Source organism: Sinocyclocheilus grahami, unplaced genomic scaffold (genome assembly GCF_001515645.1).
Source record: "Sinocyclocheilus grahami isolate Dianchi unplaced genomic scaffold, SAMN03320097.WGS_v1.1 scaffold38.1, whole genome shotgun sequence".
Classification (NCBI taxonomy): domain Eukaryota; kingdom Metazoa; phylum Chordata; class Actinopteri; order Cypriniformes; family Cyprinidae; genus Sinocyclocheilus; species Sinocyclocheilus grahami.
This window is the reverse complement of record NW_015505217.1, coordinates 1,405,895-1,427,881: the sequence shown is the minus strand read 5'-3', so window position 1 is coordinate 1,427,881 and position 21,987 is coordinate 1,405,895. Positions and strand designations below refer to the sequence as shown.

Genomic DNA, 21,987 nt, shown 5'->3' with positions numbered 1-21,987 from the left:
GAGGCAAGCTCAAATACAACCCTCTAAGGTGAGGGGAGCACTGCCTGAGACAGCATTACACAAGAAGGTTCTCGCAAATGCCACCTATACTTCCCACTCGATGCCTCAGCTAGAGGGGATATCCTGGTGATCAGGAGGCCCCTCTGGGCGACCTAGATACAGTAAACCAGACAGGGCAGCCTGAAAGCATAAGCCCAGCCCAGACGTCCAGGAAATTTTTGCAGTGCCATACCGGGGGCCTGATGATCAAGAAGGCTCCCGCAGAAGCCTGTGATCTGGCCGCATGATCCAGGAAGTATGAAGCCGAAACCCGGCTTATTGTATCGTCTGGACATATATCGACGAGTGAGATAAACACTGCAAGCCGAGCACCCGGTTTCTGAATCCAGCAGAGGGGGTGCTCACCGAGGACCTACCTTAGAACAAGGACAGAAACACACAGGTCCCGGGAAACACTGCAAAGAAAGCTAGCAGAAAGGTTATACACACAACCACCAGCGCATTAAATACACACACATACATATTTAGAAATGGATCGTACTCGCACACCATGGTTCCCGCGTCGGAGCCCCGTCCGAAGAAGCTTCTGGTCTGGACCATCAGTAAGGTGGTCACTATGAAGCCATAGAAACAACCAAACATCATAGGTCCAGTATAGGAGACTGTAATGCAGGAAATTCCCCCCTAACCTCAGTCAGGTGGAGATGGTGGTTACAGGGAAATTAGGAAGGGGAAGATAAGGGCAGATGTAAGACCCCCGAAGGAAATGAGTGGATACTGAGGTATCCCTCTTGATCCGGACAAAAGTGCTGACGCCCTGTCTGGATCACATCCCTTAGGTCTTTACCTACCTTCCTTTGACCCGCGATTATTCCTACCCCTACCCGCGGGCGGTGAAGGACAAGGAGGGAGTCTTAAAAGAGGACCCATAGAGAGATAGCTGGCCAACGTCTCTCTATAGGGGCATCTTCTCATAACTGCTTTCGCACATCGCCTCGATGTTGGCATAACTCGTATGCTGGAATCGATGGATGCGGGAGGAAAAAACGGCCTCTTCCATTCCTTCTCAATCTCTGTATGGAAAACAGGAAGAAACGAATGCTCACCTGAGCTGGAGGGTTATGGCCAGAAAAAATAACGTTCATCAAGATGACCTCGCGACGTCACTTTTTTCGCCCGCTTCACAGAAGTAAAGCCTCGCCGTGGCGTGATTCATAACTTTCAAAAGCTCATCATACGCAGGGCAGGAAGATTGGGAAGGTTCAGCCTCAGCTTCTTTGCCCTCCTCAGACATTTCCTGCTTTTGCTGGGCCGAACCCAGCAGAGCACTGGCTCCTGGATCAGATAATGTTAATGAAATAACATCATCCTCCAACGGCTCACTCTCGTCCACAGCCGATGATCACAAGAGGGAAAACCCCTCTTCAAACTCATCTGCCAGATACACCTGCGATCCCCACGAGCTCATTCTCCTCCGTGCCTCAGCAGCGGCGGGTCCTGAATCGCGGGAAGCAGATGGCTGCCCGTCTTTCCTCGAAAAGAGAGACAAACGAGAGCGGAGCTTTTTCATTGGAAAAATGCTTGCAATGCACGCTGATTACCCCCTCGGAGACATTGCGTGCGTGCTCTTCGCCCAAACAAATAACGCATAGATCGTGTGTGTCATCAGATGTTAAACAACGACAACACGGATGCACACGTCCTCTTAAACGCTTTGCTAGTGCTCGCCATAATGATATGAATAGAGATCGCTCTTACCACAGCAATACACGCTTCAAACAAAACAGTCAATGAAGACGAAGAAGAGGATGATGTGTGCTCCCTGCGCCTATTTATACTATAGTCGCACCAGTAGTGACGTCATGGCTGTCGCCGTCCAACGTGTTGTTGGTGTTTTTTCAATAGCTGTGTCTCATTTAGAAGGCTGCGTCCTCCGGAGGTCGCATTCGAAGGCTGCATACGTCATCGAGGCTGTCTCATTTCAGAAAAGCAAGTAGGACACTCTGAATGCGACCTTCTGTCACATGAATTCGGAGGATGCATGAGGTGTATCCTTCGCTGCTACAGATAACCCACAATTCTTTGCGTCGCCGTGAACAACCGTTGGTAATTTGAAAAATGCCGGCGCCGGCAGATGTAACGTACACACAAGCGCAGATGTGGTGTTTACAACTTACCTTAATTCGCCTCGGTAAAAACGGATAAACTTTGTTTTTAATAACCTCCTCCTTTTTTTATCTACTAGATGCCTGCTGTACGTACGCTGCAGCTCCTCAAACATTGAACAAAATATAACAAGTAAAAGCATTTTTTTTTTCAAATCACTTTCCAAATTTAGAAATCATTTTCCTTCAGTTAAGTAGTGTGAGAGCGCAAGGGTGCTCTAAATGTGTTGGCATAGCAACGTGATACTTCCGGTTTCCTTTTCCGCCTGTCCTACGAAGGCCGTCTCGTTTAATTCTAGGTTGAGGACACTTCGTATATGCATCCTACAGAGGATGCGACCTCCAGAGGATTCGACCTCCGGAGGGTGCAGCCTTCTAAATGAGACACAGCTAATGTATGCTTCAGACACGGTCACGACAAGGCGTTCCCCATAGCGAGCCCTACAGGACGCAGTTTGAAGTTCCCATGAAAGGGAACTCAAATTGTATTTTCAGTGTTGGTCACAGCGCCTTTTAATTGCTGTTTTGGACCCGGCAATTATTCATTTACAAATTAAGCACTGAGTATAAATCATTATAATCCGTAATTATGTCCCCACTGGATGCAACAAATGCCTCGTTTATAATGAATTTTAATGTTTTTGTCTCATCGCTCGGGACACGGCATCACACGGTAAGGGACGTAACATTTCCGTCAGAAGCTTGAGGTAGGCTAATCAGAGCACACCTCGCTTTTCAGACAGATGAGCTTTGTAAAAATCTGCGTTTCAGAAAGGCGGTGCATAGAGGAGAAACAATAGCGTACAGTATGTGGAACAATGTGTTTTTTTAACCTTAAACCGCATAAACACATTTCATTACACCAAATAATGTTCTTTTTAGCAACATCATATGACCCATTTAAGAGAAATAATCAATGCTCTAATTATGAACATTCAAAATAAATCAAAACATGTTTCTTATCAAGTAGCCTAAAGCTGCGGTGAAATCATACCTGCTAAAACAGGAACTGGAACCAAAAGGAAACACATAATAGCAGCATAGGTTGTGTTCATTTTGTTGTTGACGAAACACCTGTATAGGCTGGTTTTGATAATCACAGAGAATGTTGAGAATTACATTTTTGAGAACCACAGCTGGTTCCTGTGAGATGGTTGCATAAATGAACTTTTAACTGCGGAAGCGACCCTGTCCCAAGTGGGACACTTCATGTAAACTTGCAGTGTTAACTTGGCCGCCGCGTGCGCGTGTCCGTTTAATCGAAGAGATCGTATGGTGTCCCATTCGTCATTTTAGGTTTAAAGAGATCCCAAGCCCCATCGATGCCCACTTCAGCCGACTAAACTGAGGCGAGCTGCGCAGCAGATGTAAATCATAGTCAAAGCGGCGTTTACTGGAGGCTACGTCTCGAAAGTGTAGGAGGGTGGGTACAAATTTGGGATAGGACGAGGACCAACGCCCTGCCTGTGTAAATTTTGGAAATCAGGGCGCAGAGTAGGCTAATCTGGGAAATTAAGTTCTTTTGCGAGTTGTATGAATAAAAATCACAACACCACACAGTTTGACAATTTAAAATATATAATTAAATTTAAAGTGACAATTTTAAAATCTGTAGCTACCTATAGAAAACCGTCCAGTGCTAATAGGCGACAACAATGTCATGCAAATAAAGCTGAATTGCACTGAAAGAGAAAAATAAATATGAAGCATTAGGCTACGGTGTCACTGTTTTTTTGTCCTCGAATGCTTTGTCGATATTGGAAACAACAGCTAAATACGCTTGTTCCATAGTTTCTTTAGATGCTGAAAAATAAATAAAATTAATGATCTACAAATATTATGTAGGCTACATTTTTGCGATCGCTGGATTTATTTTTGGTAATGCGCAGTGCAAACAGCCAAAACCTGATCTGTGTCACAATATCCTAAATTCTATGTGATATTAGTAATTTTCAATACTATTTAGGGCAGATATAGTATGCACATTGGGACGCAGGGATGGTTATTTTAGGCAGAACGTGACCTCGGAAAATTAATGGTTCTGTCTGTCCAACCCGTTTGTGTGTAGCCTAACCACGTTTCTTTTATCATACTGAAGATTACAGAACGGACCAATCACAGCTGTGCTTCTCATCTGGTGCCCCCAGGATGGTGTACCAGATGAGCTCCACCTATATTCTTTATATATAGAAACACTATAAACTCCGGGAGCGGAGGTTGTCCACTGGTGAACGTGATTTTACCAAGTGCAAAATGTTCCTGGATCAACACCAAGCAACCAATCAGAATTGAGGGATAAGTTTACAGAAAATGTCAGTTTTATCCGCACAACCAGATTTAGGTGCGTATACATTCTTGTTTTTCTACAATCATTTCCTCCTGATTTTAGGGATAAATTATCGGTAGGGGTTAGGTTTAGGAGGAGGGATAGGGTTAGGTCTGTGTTTTTGGACAATAATGTTGATCCAGGACCAACAAAAGATGTTGATCCAGGAACATGTCTTACTTGGCAAACAACTGGACAACTGCACTTCACGCACAATAGAACCACACCTTTAACCTGCCCATCCATTTGCCACACCCAACATCAGAGTCATTGTTTTGTAGAATAAAAAGTTTGCTAAATGATTTTACACATTGCAACCAGCATTTCACACAAGAGTAGGCTATATAAAGATGTAAGAACTGTATTCTCAGGCAATAAGACGTGGTGACAGTGTAAAATAATTTGCATATATAGGTTTCACCTTAAAAGACCCTGCTTACCTGGCCTTTTATTTGCTCTTTAAAATAGCCTGTTGCAATATTTGTGACTTCAAGTTTTCAGTCCACACTGGCTGTAGTTTTCCAGTGCAATGTGTGCTGCTGTAATGACAGTAAATGCTCTCAACTTCTACTGTAATCACCTAGAATGTTGTTAATCCAGATGGAGGATATAGCTAAAATAAAGTTTGAGTCGAAAGAACATTAATGCAATGATCAATTAACTGAATATAACACCCCTTTAGCTCATAAATTAATGTATTTTTTCTATGGGGTCTTTGGCATCCATGGGGTCAATGCGTTCACTTCTTTGAAAAAAGGGAGAGAAAAAAAATTGTACTCAGTACAACACAAATACATGCACTTTTATATTTTAATGCTCATTTCCTAATAAACCGAAGATTCTTTACATTGACTGAATCAGACCACTAGATGCCACTACGTGCATTCAGTTCAGATAGCAGCATGGATTACTCAACATCAGCATAGTCTGTCACTTCAAACATTACAACAAATTGCTGGCAGGCCACAATAATAATACCATATATTCATCATATAATGCTTTTTAGAAAAATATACAGACCCTCTTTTTATAAACTAAAAGTACTTCTAGTACTTTTGTGTGAATGTTTTGTGAAGTGCTCTATACTATACTAACATGAACCACAAATTGTAATTCTTAATATTGACTTGTAATACTCAGTCAGGTTACTATTGTATGTCACCACATACTTTCAATTCAGATGGATAAATGCCGAAATAGGTTGTTTTGGGACAGTTCGCATGATCTCTGATGGCTCACTTTTAAACTGATAAATTGATTAAACTGATCAATTAATCATCACCTCAAATGTTACAATAACTAAGCAAAACATGAAACAAAATCCCATTATCTTTATTTGCGCTCTCAGTACCCCTCTTATCAATGACCTTGTTACAAGCAACCAATAAAATATTAAATGGGCACACAACACAAACATATGACACAGTCACACATGTATATAGCCAGACAGACTTTGGTGATTGCCAAAGAAAAACTCAAATGTAAAACAGCAAGCAGGATCAATGGCAGAATGCACAAAAACAAAATCAGACCTAGCAATACAGTAACGATACTATACACGCACCATAAAATGCTACCTGAAAAAGAACCTAGAATAAACCCTCTTGGCAACACTCCTGTCTATAAATAAATTCATTTAAATTCCTTGTAACATTTGACATATTTAGACTTAAGGGATAAACAGAGTAGCTGTTAATTCACTGTTATTCTCCTATTATACTGCATGAGAAGTAAATCTCAACTGGAAATCTCACAGCTTGTTAAAAGCAAATACTGCAACAGCTCAGATGCATCTTAACAAATCTCAGATTGTTATTCCATCATATGTGACATTTCCAGTGTATAAAACAATGTGATGGTTTGATCTGCTTGTAAATAGGATGAATGTCTTCAGAAGATTACAAATCATCATGATCTGTACATGGACACAAATGTTATTTAACATAAGACACTCATCTAAATAGCTGTTATTCCATTCTGAGGATGGTACAGTAATGTTAATTTGTATCAAAATTGGTGCATTTTAATTTTACCATGCTCCAGGAAACTACGTGCAGATATTAAGCATACAGTATGTGACTAATACAAACAAAGCATATGCCATTATACACCGTGATCTTGTAAAAATTCAAAATAAATCTCAAAGTAACCTCAAAAAGCATACCAGGACTTTAAATTAGGCCTACCTCTCTCTCTCTCCTTCTGCTCGTCTTGGATGCCTGCTCATGCAAATGGCTATTGCCGGTGGTACAAAGGTTAAACAGGCATAAAGCTGCCAAGAGACTTATCAAACAAACATGTGACCTGCCAACTGCAATAGCCTTGATGCTGATCTTGTTAGCTCTGATATTTCATCCATAAGAGTTCCTGACTGGTTTTATTGAAGATCTGTGTTCATATCTTTAAAATGATAGTTGGACTTACTTTTTCTCTCCATTCTCCTCATATTCACTTCGGTAGAACCCTGCCAGGTCATCTGCAAGTTCTCCCACAAACTCTGTGTAAAGCTCATAGAGCTCTCCAGCTTTCAGCGTGCCCTTCAACTGTATGACAAGGTACTGCGTCATCTCCTGCATCCAGGTTTTATGAATTGAGGGCGCCACTGAGGTACCAAGCGCAGAGAGTTTGGCCAGATATCCATCTATTGAGGTCAGGTTCAGCTTATTGGAGTGAATGAGGTCGGTCTCCCTCAGACATTTGAAGACCACACTGGAATTTCCAGTGAATACAAAGAGGCCATGAACGTTCGGCTGGAGTTGAGGCCAGAGCATGATGTTGTAGTAGTCTGGAACCAGAGTGTCTGGTAGACGATACTCGTTCCAGGGCTCAGCAGGAGCTTCTGTAGAAGGAAGGAGTTGAACGGTCCACAACCCAACAATGGTGGCCAGTGATGCCATCCCCAGGAAAGTGCATCCAACACACATTGCACTAAAATGGATTCTCACCATGTTCCCCTTCACCACAGATTAGTAAAAATCAAACCAAACTGTGATGGCATTTTATTTATTCTTCCCACCTTCTCTCCTACCAAAGGGTATTATGGCTTATCCATTAACACTGAGACTAGCCAGTGAAAGAATCTGGTAACCTGATAAGTTGAGGTGCACTAAGATAATATAATATGGCATTTGTCTTCCCTGACATGTTTATTCAGCCATTACTCTTTAGTAGAGTGTGACGTTGAGAATCGTGGGGAAAAGCTCAGAAAAACAAGCACGGCAGCATCACAGCCATAAAGTCATGTATTGTAATCCAAAAAATCATTGTAATTTTATGTTTGTATTAGATGTTAAGCCTTATTCTGAAATAAACTAGAATCCAGACCAATATTGAAATTATAAAGAAATGTTGACAATAATTAAAAATCAGCTGTGTTTTTAAAACAGGAAAGTAGATTAAGAAACATTTAAATATAAGTTTCTGCTGTACAAGATCAGTCCTGGGGAAGATCACATACCTGTTGCAATTCAAATTCAGTTGAGAATCTGTTTGTGACGCCATTGATCAGATTGGAGAAGGAGAAAGATCCACCTCCATACCTAATGGACAATAGATATGCAGTTATAGAAAACTGCATCTGTATTTTTAAGCAAATAAAAGCACAGACCCCCAGTATTTTTTCTTACTGATTGAAAATGTACTCCCAGTTGGCTCTAACAAAATCCCAGGCCAATGGTTGGCCGACCACATTGCTTGCAATGCTGATGATGGTAGAGGTGGCATCTTGTTTCCGAATTTTTTCTGGATCCAAAGTGTATTTGAGATACCTACAACATAAATCAAAGCATGTGTATTTAGCTTAATACAATGAGAGCTGTATGTATTTGTCAGCATTAACCTGCAGTGATCTCACCTGTTCAGTAACCAGGGCTCAGTGGCACATGCCATTGCAGCTCTCAGTTTATCTTTTTCTGAAGCAACAGTGGCTTTTTCAAACATCTCCCAAGCAAAGTTCCACTCCTTCTCACCACCTGCAGCAATGGCACTGCAGTACACTGCAGACCTCAAGTTGGCCTTAATTCTGAAGCAGTGAGAAAATTAAAAAATGACAGTTAAATGGTAATCTATTAAAAGCATTGTTCGCACAAAAATGAAAATTCTGTCATTAATTACTCACTCTCATGCCGTTCTAAACCTGTAAGACCTTCATTCATCTTCAGATTACAAATTCAATTACAAATCAGTGGTTCAACCGTAATGTTATGAAGCTATGAAAATACTTTTTGTGTGCAAAGAAAACAAAAACAACGACTTTATTCAACAATTCTTAGTAAAATTACAGTTGAACCACTGATGTCACATGGACTGTTTCACCGATGTCCTTACTACTTTTCTGGGCCTAGAAACATTTCCTACCTGCCTGTCATCATATGTATTTGCATACCTCTAGCACCCGGTTGTGCAAACAGAGCGAGAATGACAGGCAAACATCAACAACCCAATCTTCCTTCCTGGTATTGTAGTACTGTTTTAGTTTTTGTAGTACATTTTCCAAGATCTCCTACTGCACCTTTAATTTGTGATTCGAAGATGAACGAAGGTCTTACTGATTTGGAACAGCATAAGGGTGAGTAATTAACGACAGAATTTTCTTTTTTTGGGTGAAATATCCTTTGAATTTAAGGTAATAAGCTTACAATTAAATAGTGTGTGTCAATATACATTTTAACTGTGATGCACTCAGGAAACATCATCAGATACTCTCTAAGATTTCTATTGAGTAAAACTCACGGGTTGACGTTTAGATTTTCCATCCACTGTTGGAACCATGTTTTGACGAGAGTCGTACAGGCTTCAAGACCAGTGCTGCAGGCAACTCTGAGTGCATTTACTTGATTATGGCGAGAAGCCTGCCAGAGCTCGCCAGAATGGGCGGGGCCATCTCGCTATATAAGCGGCCATTTCGCCATAGGATCCTCAGGTTACTTTGACTGAAGTGACGACTGAGTTGTACAGCTACATAGCACGGCCAGCAATGCAGTACTCGTTCCCGTATCTCAGGGAACCAAGGTTACGTTAGTAACTGAGTATATTCCCGTATCAATACTCGTACTGCGTCTGCTTAAGAAGCTATGGGGAACAAGTACAATCCCGCCGTGCTATGCTAGAGGAAAGACTAATACTTGAACTTGCCTTAAGCACCAAAAGGGGCCCAGAGGGACCAAGTATTTTGCAGGGAAGCCCTGCAGGAGGCAATAGGGCCAAACTCACAGAGGTCGGCCCAGCCTTGAGTAATCGTCCCAAGAGAATTTTGTACAGCCTCGGAACTCAATGAGGGCCAAGAAAGTACAAGAAGAAGGCAAACGCCAAAACACTGGTTTGTCAAATGATAAGAGTGAGCCTGTTTATGCAGAGATGACCCGGGCTTGTAAGGTCGGGACGTCCAGATTATAAAATCTGGTAAATGTGGATGGCGAGGCCCAGCCAGCTGCCACACAAATCTCTGCAATGGACACACCGCTAGACCAAGCCCAGGAAGAGGCTCTTACTCCCATGGGTCATTGTAGGCCCATAGAAGCGTATGCTAGCGCAATAGCGCCAATTATCCATTTGGAAAGTCTTTGCTTCGTGACCGGAGACCCCTGGGTGCGGCTGCCGAACCATACAAAGAGCTGTTCCAATTGCCTGAAAGGGGCGGAATGCTCAATATAAACTTTCAATACCCTGACGGGGTAGAGTAAATTCAACTTTTGGTCTTGCTCCGAAGGAGGAAGCACCAATAGAGTTATTACCTGCACTCTGAACGGAGTCGAGAGCACTTTAGGTATGTAACCATGCCTTGGCAACAGCTCTTGCAGGAAGGACAATATCAGAGATATGTTGCAGAAAATTTTGTCTGCGCCGCAGGCTGTACACCAGGCAGAGAAGACAGACCATGTAGGGGCATAGAGTCGTCTCATAGACGGTGCTCTAGCCTGAGAGAATGTATTTAGTACGCTCTCGGGGAGGTCCGCAGTAGTGTTAATTTTGTCAGCTATTTTCATTTTAGTCTTAGTCCTTGTTAGTTTTTATCATATTTAGTCAACCTTATCCTATTTAGTTTTAGTCAAGTTTTAGTCGACTAAAAGTCTCAACGTTTTAGTCTAGTTTTAGTCCAAGAAAACCTGAAGTATTTTAGTCTAGTTTTAGTCGATGAAAACTTGACAATTTAGCAATAAGATTATTATTAATTAACCGTACAGTATTAATTTTGGCAGCCATTTTTAATTTAGTCTTAGTCTTACTCAAATGTACATTTTAGTTATCATATTTAGACAACCTTGTCCTGTTTTTGTTTAGTCAAGTTTAAGTCAATGAAATGTATGAGCATTTTAGTCAAGTTTTTGTCAATGAAATCTTAGTCACATTTTCGTCATTCTGTATAATGGTTAAACTGATAAAAAAATATTTGTTCTTAAAATTATAATCGTAATGATTGTTGTCATTTGAGAAATTTACTTTTGCTTTTCAGGTATTGCACTTTCACCAGTAAGCACAAATCAATATAATGTGGATTTATACACATGGTGTATTTTACCTCATCTAGTGTACTGAGCTATTATTGGCTTTTTATTATATAATTTAATACCAAAGACTTATGCAATCTCACTGTCTACATAATGAAAATAGCTAAAACAAATGAAAATATTATAACAGTGAAAATCCTTGTAATTCCAAATGGTAATAGCCTATTTCTCTATTAAAACAACAGCGGTTGAGTAAGTGCATTTATTCAGCGATCACAATCGCAAACAATACAGTCAAGATCTCATGACAGAACACAGACCGGATGAATGACGCTTTCATTTAGATCGCTGAACTCCAGCTTGTTTGTCGGTGTTTTCAGATCATCAGAATAAATGAAAGCTCTCGTAGTAGAGGCATGTAGAGCAGTCCGCAATAACATTTTGTCTCCTTTTTTTGACAAAAATAAAAATAGGTTTTTGGCAAAGTTTTTTATTTTAATTGCATGTTGATATAGTCTTAGTTATCGTTTATTGAACTTATTATCGTCTCGTCTTTGTCTTGTCTTAGTCATGGGAAAAAAGCTTGTCAACGAACATTTTTCCTCATAGTCTTCGTTAACGAAATTAACACTAGTCCGACGGCTCCAATCGAGACAGAGCCCACAGCTCGGGCTGGGGGAGCCATATCGTTCTGTTCGTCTGAGAGAGGAGGTCCTCTCTTAGGGGAATGGGCCGAGACAGCTCTGCGAACCAGTTTTGGTTCCTCCAGAGCATGGCCACTAACAGAACCTTGTGTTTCTGTTCCCTGATTCGCCTGATTACCTGCAGGATCAGGGCGATTGGGAGAAAAGCATAAAGGAGGAGGTTGGGCCAGTCGTGTGCTTCAAAAAATAAGTTGGACAATGAGAGGAGAAGAGGTCAACTTCTGCCCTGCCGAAGATCACCCAGATTCTTTGAACCGATTGTGGGTGGAGCATCCACTCTTCTGAGGGGACATTGCTCTGAGATAGCATGTCTGCTCCTTGGTTCAACCTGCCCGGCACATGCGCTGCTCTCAGCAAACGCAAGTTGAGCTGAGCCCATTTCAAGAGGTGCTTTATGAAGAGGCGCTTCAAGGAGAGACCGCCCTGGCGAACACCACCGTCATGCTGTCCAAGCGGACTGAAACATGGTGTCCCCTTAGGTCCGGCAGAAAGGTGTGAAAGCCCAGGCATACTGCCAGCATTTCCAGGCAGTTGATGTGAAGCCGACTCTCCTCTTTCGACCAGTGTCCGAAAACCGGTTTGCCGTCGCACAGCGCTGAAGGAAAATAAATCTGAGTATCCTATGGCGAAATGCCTGCTTATATAGCCAGATGGCCCCACCCATTCTGGTGGGCTTCGTCACCATAGGCTCGTGCAGCTCCACTGCCAAGTCATTGGTTTGTTTTTAATTCACTACACTGCGTCATTGAAAAGGCTTCCGTCATCTGAGAAAATTGAGTTTTTCCCATAGCGTCTTAAGCAGACGCAGTACGAGTGAAGTATCGATAGGGAACAGGTAATGGCATGGTTGAACAGCCTTGTTTAATTGCAACATACCTTTTGAAGATGCTCCCAAAGGTCTGTGTATACTGTGTTGTTGAATTTGAAATGATCCAGATAAGTCTTGAAACAAATTGTTGTGAATGTACAAAAACATTCTCCATTGCAAAAGCATATTACATTTTTACTGTACAGCACAACAAGGAACAGTGTACAAAGGGGTTTTACCTGGAGGCCTTGAGTAAACACTTTCTCAGTCAGGAAAGTAGATAACATCCTAAGTACAGATGCCCCCTAGAGGAAGAGACTCTGCATTACCAGACAAACAACATGTATTCTGTATGTTCTTCATTATTAGACGTTATAGTCAACGTAGAAAACAATTCCCATTATACCTTACTGTAGGAAATTGTATCAAACATTTCAGTAATTTGCTCTGGTCTTTCGATCTCCTCTTCTTTAGACGACAAGGGGTGAGACGAGGCCAGTGCATCTATGGCGAAAACTTTGTGCACATCATTAAGAACGATCAAATCTTTCTGTGGGATAGAAATAGAGTCAGCTATGATTTCATATGCTCTTAGTGATATCTTTTTGCATTTACCATTTATTGCTCTGGCTTTTGCTTCAAACACTCACAATGTTCCAATCCGGCTCAGCTTCATCTGCACCAAGATATTCTACGTAAGTTGCAAAACCTTCATTTGAGCCACAGATCATTCCACCACCTGACAGTCACAAGGTTTCCAAACCACTGAAAAAGGTAGTGAATAGGTGAATTACAGGGGTTGTAAACTGTACTGTTGTGAGGTTGATAAAAATAAAGGTTCAAATTATAAAAAATTACTCCTGATTATACCTGATGGGCAAGTTCATGGGAGATAACAGTAACGATTCTCTCTTTGTTTTCATTTGACGATATTTCTTCATCGTACAGCAGGGCCGTCTCTCTGTATGTGATTAAGCCCCAGTTTTCCATTGCTCCAGTGTTGAAGTCTGGCAGAGCGATTTGATCTGTGCAATATTTTGAGATATGAGTAAAACTTCTAAAATGGCCTACAAATTTTACGTTTTAACCCAAATATTACTTAAATTGTCATTTTGATAATACAAAAAGTGAATGCCTCATAAAATATAGGTCATATCTTAGGTTCTTACATGATTTTGGCAGCGGATAGGGGACATTGTAATACTTCTCGAAGAATTTGAGAATTGGTCCAGTCACACTGAGCGCATACTCGCCTTGTCCTGCATTTATGGCTTCTTGACGGGCAAAAATTCTAATCTATATAAATTATAGAATTAAGTGTTTTAGTAGATGAACACATGCTGTTTTCTAACCTTCACTAAATTAGATTAGGGCATAGAGCAGTATGTTTCATTATTAAATTGGTGGAATTTTGTCTGAAGATCTTTCAAAAGATAGTTACCTGCCGATTTTCAATGTTTTGTTCAATGAAGATGAAATCGCTGACAATAAATGCCAACAAATATGTCGACATTACTTCTGTTGGTGCAAATGTTGTTCTGGTTACAAGAGTGTCATCCACAGTGATGTTAACCTCATCTGAGAGTCTAAAAGAGACACTGACTGATGAAACAAGTTTAACCTTTTCAAATTATGATTAACTTGATGCTTGGTAAGCTACACTTTCAAAGCAGTTACCCAACACTGCTCCTGTACAGAATAAAGTGTTAATTTACCTATCACAACACCATTGGAGAGGGCTACGGTTGCTGGATCATGGTTAAGAGTAATGTGGAATACTGCTTTCATTGCAGGTTCATCAAAGCAAGGGAATGCCTTCCTTGCATCTGTTGCCTGCATCTGGGTTGTGGCAACCACTCTAAAAAAAAAGAACAAGGAGATTTAACTATACATGAAAGGCCTTTTGTAGAATAGGAGGAACTGACAAGTCAAAGAAACGTCTTACTTCTTTATTCCATTCTCATAGTATTCACTTCGGTAGAAGCCTCCCAGGTCATCCGAAAGCTCTCCTAAAAATTCTGTGTAGAGCTCATAGCTTTCCCCAGCAGTTAATTCTTCTTTCAGATGAATTGCCATATACTGTGTTTTTGTGTGCATCACAATTGATTCAATGGTAGGAGCTGGTTTGCCTCCAAGTCCAATCAAGGTGGGATGCTTTGTCATGTTCAGCTTGTTGGAGTGAATGAGGATGAGGTTTGTCTTTTCCACACATCTGAAGACCACGCTGGACAGCCCTGTGAAGATGTAGAGTCCTGTTGGATCCGGCTGGAGCCGTGGCCAGAGTGATATTGTACATTTTTGGACTAAGAGTCTGTGGAAGGCGCCACTGGTCCCATGGTTCATTGGATGGTGCCATTGTTGGATCTGTGGATTTAACCTCATTGTTCTTGGACTTCTCTTGGGAGTAGACCACCGGGAGAGCTGTGATTGTGGCTAGCACTCCAGCGGCTAACACAATCCCGACTATCCCAACAGTTTTACTGATGTAGAAACCCTTCCCCATGCTTCAGCACTGACAGGATGATATGAGTGAAACTGACATCTGCACGATGTTTTATTTAAGGCTTGGGAAGTTTCTCCTCCCACATGAATTAATGGTTCATCAATTAATACAGCAAAGCTCCAGTGTACACGAGGGCATCAGAGGGTCATTGATACCTATGTTGTGGCTAATCAGTGCATATACATAATACATTTCTATAAATATTTTCTTGATAAATAGCCATTTTGCATATTTAAAAAACATGCACTGTTGTGAATCCATTCAACCTGAATTTAATTTGCAGACATGTACTATACAACAGTTTACCTAAACAGTTTAGCTAAATTACCTCATGTTTACCAGGAGCAAAGGACAGGATTAAGTATGTCCAAAAATGTCAAATAAAAGATGAAAGTAATACGAAGATTTGGCCTTTGGAATATGTTTATTTTATGGAGGAACATTGTATCAGGCATGACGTTTATTATTTAGATAAGTATCTCAGAAAATATAGCCAATAACACAAGACATTTGAAAATGCATGTAATGATTATCAGACTTTACAGTATCCCACCCTCATCATATTAACCCATATCAGCTATAAATGAGGTGTTCAACAAAATCACCAGACTCCATAAAACTCACCTTTAAAACAATAACTATTTCACTTATTTTGTGCAGTATTTACCTCACTAAATCTAAAGGCTCCCAGTACTTTAGCAGATAAAATAAAAAAAACATACCACAAACATTTCCTAATTTTAACCCCTTCCATGTATACACAAGAGTACGTCTAGTGTTGTCAAACATTATCAATCATTATTGCCTCGACTCCAGATAGCATATCAGGAACACAGTGACTGTGTGAACCAATGATATCAGCCCAGATACCTTTCACTATTTTAGGCCTTTCATCTTTGATACAGCCAAAAGATTTGCAGGAAAAAGAAAGTGATGCTAAACAAGATTAATGAAAAAGTCTTTTGAGATATCATTCATGTTTTTCACAAACATTTCCGAGGCTCTGTGTCAACCATGCAGCTAAAAATCAAGTTAATGTGTACAATATTATTTAACCAGATTTTTTTTTTTAAAGTGTTAAAAAATTAGCATGTATCATTCAGAGAAACCCATTTAAAAATGTCCCTTCCTGTTTGGGTTGAGGCACAGCAATGCATGTAAAAGATGTCTGAATAAACTGGAGCGACTACCGGTTACTCTGTCAATGTGAACTCACCTCCGATTTCTCCATTCTGTTCTGCAGCTCCACTTGGGCGACTATTTCATTCATGTTAGTTTCCAGAACCATCCCACCCATGACAACTTCCTGGAGAATGTAATGAACCTGGAATAAACAACAAAAACGTCAACTTTCAAACCTTTGTTTTGAAATTAGTAACTTCAAAAAAATAATGACTTGTGAATAAACAGCTAGGCCTGAGTAACAAAACACATTTCACAATTTGATTGTTTTATTGGAGTATATTATAGTAAATATTTAAAATATATTTATTAAAGCGAACCAGTCCGTAGGAGTCACTTGTTCAGGAATCCAGTTATACTTATTTACCTGTATGTTTTAATGTACTAAAAGAACTGCTTCATAGGAACCATTTGTTTGTGAATCGGATGCAAAATGCGATTCATAAAATCAATACTTTAACACAAACAGCTCAGCTGACCGAATCAGAGCATTAAACTGAGACTGGACCATAACCTTAAAAATACACACATGCACAGGACTAGTGATGCGTACTATCAAATATGTTACATATGGCGTACTCAGACGAGTTACCATAAAGCCATACATTGCCATTTCCAAGTAATTCCCTCCACTCATAAAACATTTTTACTGATTAGATAACTAACAAAAGCAATGTAGTGTACACTTCTATCATGAACAGGTTTTACAGTGGTGCCATAATCCAACAGGCAATTATCAGAAAGAGTATAGTGGCCTACATATAATCTTTCCCTTATATACTGGATCGAATTATGATCACTGGCAATTAATCATGCCCTGATGAACATTTAACAGCACCAAAGAGCACTTTTTGGTAACTAAAGAGGTAAGAAGTTATACGAGTCATTATGAAAGGAACCAGGGTTATTTTTGTATGATGATATACTATTATGGTTTTTATTAGAGTTTTTTTGTTAAATCTATATAGTTCTTACTCATTTTTTGTCATTTTACTACTTAAAGATAAATTACATTTTTCTAAATTAAAAATGTAGAAATGAAGCCTTGCTGAAATATGTTTACTTTTTTCAATATTTTCTTTTATTTCAGTTAACATTTATTTTATTTCAAGTAACAAAAATGATTTGATTTGATTTTTTTATGGTTTTAGTTTCATTTTAGTTTTCGTTAATGATAATAACTTTGAAATCTGACCTTATCCATGTGAAAGATTAAGTCCAGTTCACACACGTTCTCAAAGCATTTGTCCAGGGTTTCCACAAAGACCTGCATGGCAAAATTATACACAATTGTGAATAACAACATGTTCTTTCAGTGAGATTTTCAAAAGGTAACGTTTCAGGTTACACACACCAAAAAAGAAGCAAATTAACTACTCGTGCACAAAAAGGTTCCTATGGCATTACCATTCAGATGGTATTCTGATATATACCATACTAAATGAATGGTATTTACATAATACTTACAGGTAATATGGAATTAGTATGGTCCACTGAGAACTAATGCATCCTGATATGTTAAATGACCATTGCACTAAAACAAGTGTTTTAAACTCTGCCTTTTCTTTATGTATATCTTCAATAAAAAGTTGATACCTGAATGCAATAGTGGAAGTCGTGGCCTAATGGTTAGAGAGTCGGCCTCATAACCCAAAGGTTGTGGGTTCGAGTCTCGTACCGGCAGGGATTGTAGGTGGGTGGGGGAGTGAATGTACAGCGCTCTCTCCCAAAGCCCCAACTGCTCCCCGGGCGCAGCAGCATAAATGGCTGCCCACTGCTCCGGGTGTGTGTTCACCGCTGTGTGTGTGCACTTTGGATGGGTAAATCCAGAGCACTAATTCCAAGTATGGGTCACCATACTTGGCCACATGTCACGTCACGCCACTTCATGTCACGCTTGATATACCTGATACCTGTAAGCCAGAACTACAGCATGTAAAATGCAGTATGTTCACCTGAATGAGATCTAGAATCCCCAGCTCGCTCTCTGATGAATCCACACAAAACACAAAGTACAGGGTGGCATAGTGTCTGTAGATCAGCTTGTAGTCAGAGCCTCCGATCAAACTAAAAGTGAAGAGCAAAACTACAGTAAATACCTTTTCAGTTTTATTGAGCACCTCAAAATAACTTTTCCATCATCATACAGTACTAGATGTAGAGATATGGTTGACAATAATAACAGTAAGCCCTTATGTGTAACATTATTATGCAGATTATGTCACCTTCCGCCCTCCAGAAAATTGCAGACATTGTCATCTCTTTTGGACACCAGATGAAAGGTCTCCCTAATGATCTGTTGTTGCATGTCTTCTGCCTGTGAAAAGAAACGTGATACATTAATTTGACCTTGGATTTTCCACATAAACTTTAAAATTACACATTAATATATACAGAGGAGCGAATGAAACATTAGTGGTTTAACATTATATAAAAATGACTACTATGAACATGTAATATAAATGATTACATTTATATAGATGAGCACATACATATATAATAAATAAGCAACAACAAAATGAGCTGAAGCTAAGAAAACAATCAGACAAAAATAAACATTCCATATCGCAAAACTTTGTATTTGTACACAAATACAAGCTGCATGTTCAACTATGATATATTGAATAAAAGACACTAATTCAATTAATCTGCTGGTAGTCTCAATAGCAAGAATGGCAATAGCTGGCAAATGCAGGTTGAGTGTCTTCTATGCGCTTATCTTACAAAATATTGGTAGAATCTGATGAGTCTGGGTTTCCCATGGTTGTTAAAAATGAGAATAGCCTTGATCATCCTTGCCGCTTGGTTATTTTTATGAGGCTACTCTTTTTTTTTTTTAGCTAAGCTTCAGCTTGTCAATAAAAAAACGACTCTAGTGTCACGTGACGTTTGCATTATAAAAGTCCGTTGTACGTTGCAATATTTGGCGGTATTTGTTAGTATTCATATAAAAGCCCATTTTACAGATAATCCCATTATACTTCACAAACTATGCCTACCGTGGTGATTTTTGTAACGAGTCGTGATTTTTCTAATCAATTTTCACCTGCGCTCAATGACGAATTGATGAGCTGGGGACTTTTATTTTGACGCGTTCACGGCCCGCTGCGTGCCCCGGAAGTCCTGCATTTCCTCTTGTCGCAACACTCGCGTGTCGTGTCTGTCGGCTAGCTGCTACTTATATAAACAACCCGAATTAAAATATGAAACACTTGACAGGAGCGTGACAATAACCACGCACTGCATGAGGAATGAGACGGTATTCGTTTGGCTTACGCTTGTAAACTGCAGTAAAGAAAGGGTTTCGGAAACGCTGCTGTGTACATGCATACAAACTGACATTTGTATTGTGAAAGGACGCATTGTGTTTGTTGGTAAGTGCATCCTCGTGAGCTTTTTTTTGTTTTTTTTTATCAATGCTTTATATTTAACACCGTTTTTGTGTCATCATTTTATTGTAGCCATTCAATTGCTTGTTTAATTCCATCAACTTGTATTTAATATGTATATTTTGTTATTTATACTGTAGGGTGTGTCTCTTAAGAAAAATAGATCCTAATGTAAGTGAGTTAGAAAACATGTTCCATTGTAAACCGCAAACTACAGTGGTGTTTGTAATCACACTCCTCTTAACTGACCTACATTCCTATAGTTATGACTAAAGAAGTTAGTAACCACAATAATACTCTCAGATAAGTATTATGGGTTGTATTTGTGAATTGTAACTGCATCTGTTTGCATAATTACTTCTATTGTGCTGTAAGTCAGTGTTATGGGTTAAGAAAAATAGATGCAATAATGCATTGGCATACTTTGCTGATAGATCTATGGAAGTGATTTAATCCTCTTTTTCTTTTTCCTCTATAGCTACAAACTGCTTTATTTCTTTTCTGTTTTTAATTCCAGCTCAGCCGGACCATCCGTGAATAATCTGCTTCATCTCTTAGTGAGTTTCATTGCTTTGTTCAAGCCTCGATGGGAGTCATATGATCTGTACATCCTGGAACGGGTTTAGTGAGCCCTTCGGTGCTGTTTGCAGTGACCGCTGGAACCGGGCGTTTGGAGGGGTGTGGCAGACATTTATGTGCTTCACCCAAGACCTATTTATTCACTTTTGAAACTTCCTTATAACCAACAAAGCCTTTATTGAACGCAGGTTCAACTCCAGTTCCAAGCACTTAGAAGAGGTTAGGGCTTATGTTACTTTAAAATGGGAGCTTCTAATGTGAAAAAAGAACATAAATGGTAACTTTATATTATGCCTACGTGTTTTATAGCACTTGTGGTCTAGTCTTAGTCGAACAGGATTGAAACGGCTGTTTTGCAGGTAGAGCAGATGAAATTTCGAAACTTTTCCTTGTAGTGTTTTGGAATTTGTACTAGATGGCGCAATTGAATCACATTTATGTTCATTCTCACTTCCTTCTCTGATACAATTCACATCCATCTATCTTTCTATCATCTAATGTATTTAAAAAGTAAATATATTTGAGTCGAGGAACAGTTTTGTTGTTTTTGTATATCTCACAGGTGTTGGGGATGTGACCCTCTCTCACATTATGGTCTCAGCCACTCATGTGATCATGACTGTCCATCCCGTTCTGGTCCTGCTGCCCATTCTGGGGCTCCTTGTGCTTCCATGTGCACCCTTGCCATTGGAGAATGGCCTTAGGATAGTGGCTAATGTGACTGTGGATGACCCAGGGGAATGTGGCCTAAATTATTGTAAGTCTATCTCTACTGCACCTCAAATGTGCTTTTGATTTATTCCTTTAAATTGTGTTTCAGTAATTATTATTTTTTTTTTATATAAATGTAACATTTCTGAATAAATATTCTTGGATTTCAGTAAAATATTGAGATATAGGTAACTACAAAGGATGAGCCATGAGGTTCTCTAGTGTAAAAGGTATTTTTAAAATGTTAAATTTAAGAAACCGTTCTTTTCTATCGTTTAATTTATTTGAGATGGCATTTGCCAGTGATACATGAGACACCGCAGGGCCCAACAGTACAACACTCATAAATGAATGGGTCTGATTCTGTACAATAGTATTTTTGCTGGTCTATTTAATTTTGATTGATTTAGTAGGAAAGAAAGACAGGAAATCAAGGGTTAAAGGGTTAGTTCACCCAAAAATGAAAATTAGGCTGTGATTTACTCACCCCCGAGGCATCTTGGGTGTATATGACTTTGTTCTTTCAGACGAATCCAGTCAGAGTTATATTAATAATTGTCTTTGATCTTTCAAGCGGTTTAATGCCACTCAGCGGGTGTTGCATTGCTTCAGTCCAAAAGAACTTCTCATCTCACACGGCTCAATAAGGCCTTCTGTAGCGAATCGATGCATTTTTGTAAGAAAAATATCCATATTCAAAACGTAATAATCACTTTAATCTAGCTTGCGCTCACTGTTGTAAACAGAAGCAGTTCCGGGGGAATGACGTATGGAGGTCGGCTTTGCGCATGCGCCGCTCAGAAGTGACGCAATCGGAAATGCTTCGGAGAGATCAAAACAAAACAACGGTCAAGAATTAGAAGTACAAAACGAGGATTTGTAAAGAAGAATGTCGGAGGATTTCGATATAAGCCAAGAGGAGGGTTTTCCTTTGCTAAAGTAAGGAAACTTTGCTTCCTTTGCTCCTGTTAACAAACATTGGTTTTCACGAGACTCACTGGCGCAGCGCTGACCTCATACGTCATCCTCCCGGAACTGCTTCCGTGTACAACAGTGAGCGCAAGCTAGATTAAAGTGATTATCACGTTTTGAATATGGACATTTTTCTTACAAAAACGCATCGATTCGTTACAGAAGGTCTTATTGAGCCGTGTGAGACCCCTTTTTTTTTTTT

The 21,987-nt window shown here is 39.8% G+C and overlaps 4 protein-coding genes across 7 annotated transcripts in view; 1 reads left to right on the top strand and 3 right to left on the bottom strand.

Annotated features, from left to right (window-relative positions):
- The window catches only part of LOC107581821 (hereditary hemochromatosis protein-like), an 11,864-nt gene extending 8,183 nt beyond the window's left edge, over positions 1-3,681 (bottom strand). The window contains exon 1 of the mRNA XM_016267479.1: positions 3,160-3,681. Within this exon, the coding sequence (XP_016122965.1) occupies positions 3,160-3,220 (61 nt within the window). The 5' untranslated portion in view covers positions 3,221-3,681. The remainder of the gene's footprint in view (positions 1-3,159) is intronic.
- Positions 3,682-6,911: 3,230 nt separating this feature from the next.
- Positions 6,912-14,952, bottom strand: anpepb.1 (alanyl (membrane) aminopeptidase b, tandem duplicate 1). Its single transcript, XM_071582371.1, is given in 16 exon segments — positions 6,912-7,445; positions 7,949-8,030; positions 8,118-8,258; positions 8,345-8,512; positions 9,223-9,341; positions 12,518-12,583; positions 12,689-12,754; positions 12,856-12,999; positions 13,100-13,165; positions 13,167-13,214; positions 13,320-13,474; positions 13,619-13,745; positions 13,891-14,027; positions 14,165-14,307; positions 14,395-14,730; positions 14,732-14,952. Coding segments are annotated over 16 exon segments (2,553 nt in total).
- A 1,201-nt stretch (positions 14,953-16,153) lies between these two features.
- On the bottom strand, positions 16,154-19,140 carry ap3s2 (adaptor related protein complex 3 subunit sigma 2). Its single transcript, XM_016267523.1, has 5 exons — positions 18,859-19,140; positions 18,360-18,451; positions 18,090-18,201; positions 17,330-17,401; positions 16,154-16,276 (listed from the first exon to the last, which is right to left on the bottom strand). The coding sequence occupies exons 1-5, from the start codon at positions 18,925-18,927 to the stop codon at positions 16,154-16,156; spliced, it is 468 nt and encodes a 155-aa protein (XP_016123009.1). The 5' UTR covers positions 18,928-19,140.
- A 109-nt stretch (positions 19,141-19,249) lies between these two features.
- The window catches only part of cunh11orf24 (chromosome unknown C11orf24 homolog), a 15,092-nt gene continuing 12,354 nt past the window's right edge, over positions 19,250-21,987 (top strand). Inside the window, exons 1-3 of one of the 4 annotated variants that reach the window (XM_016267477.1) lie at positions 19,250-19,508; positions 20,041-20,080; positions 20,665-20,859. In XM_016267477.1, coding sequence (XP_016122963.1) covers positions 20,694-20,859 — 166 coding nt within the window. In that variant the 5' untranslated portion in view covers positions 19,250-19,508; positions 20,041-20,080; positions 20,665-20,693. The remainder of the gene's footprint in view (positions 19,509-20,040; positions 20,081-20,664; positions 20,860-21,987) is intronic. The other 3 variants (XM_016267476.1, XM_016267475.1, XM_016267478.1) reach the window with 3 other exon arrangements.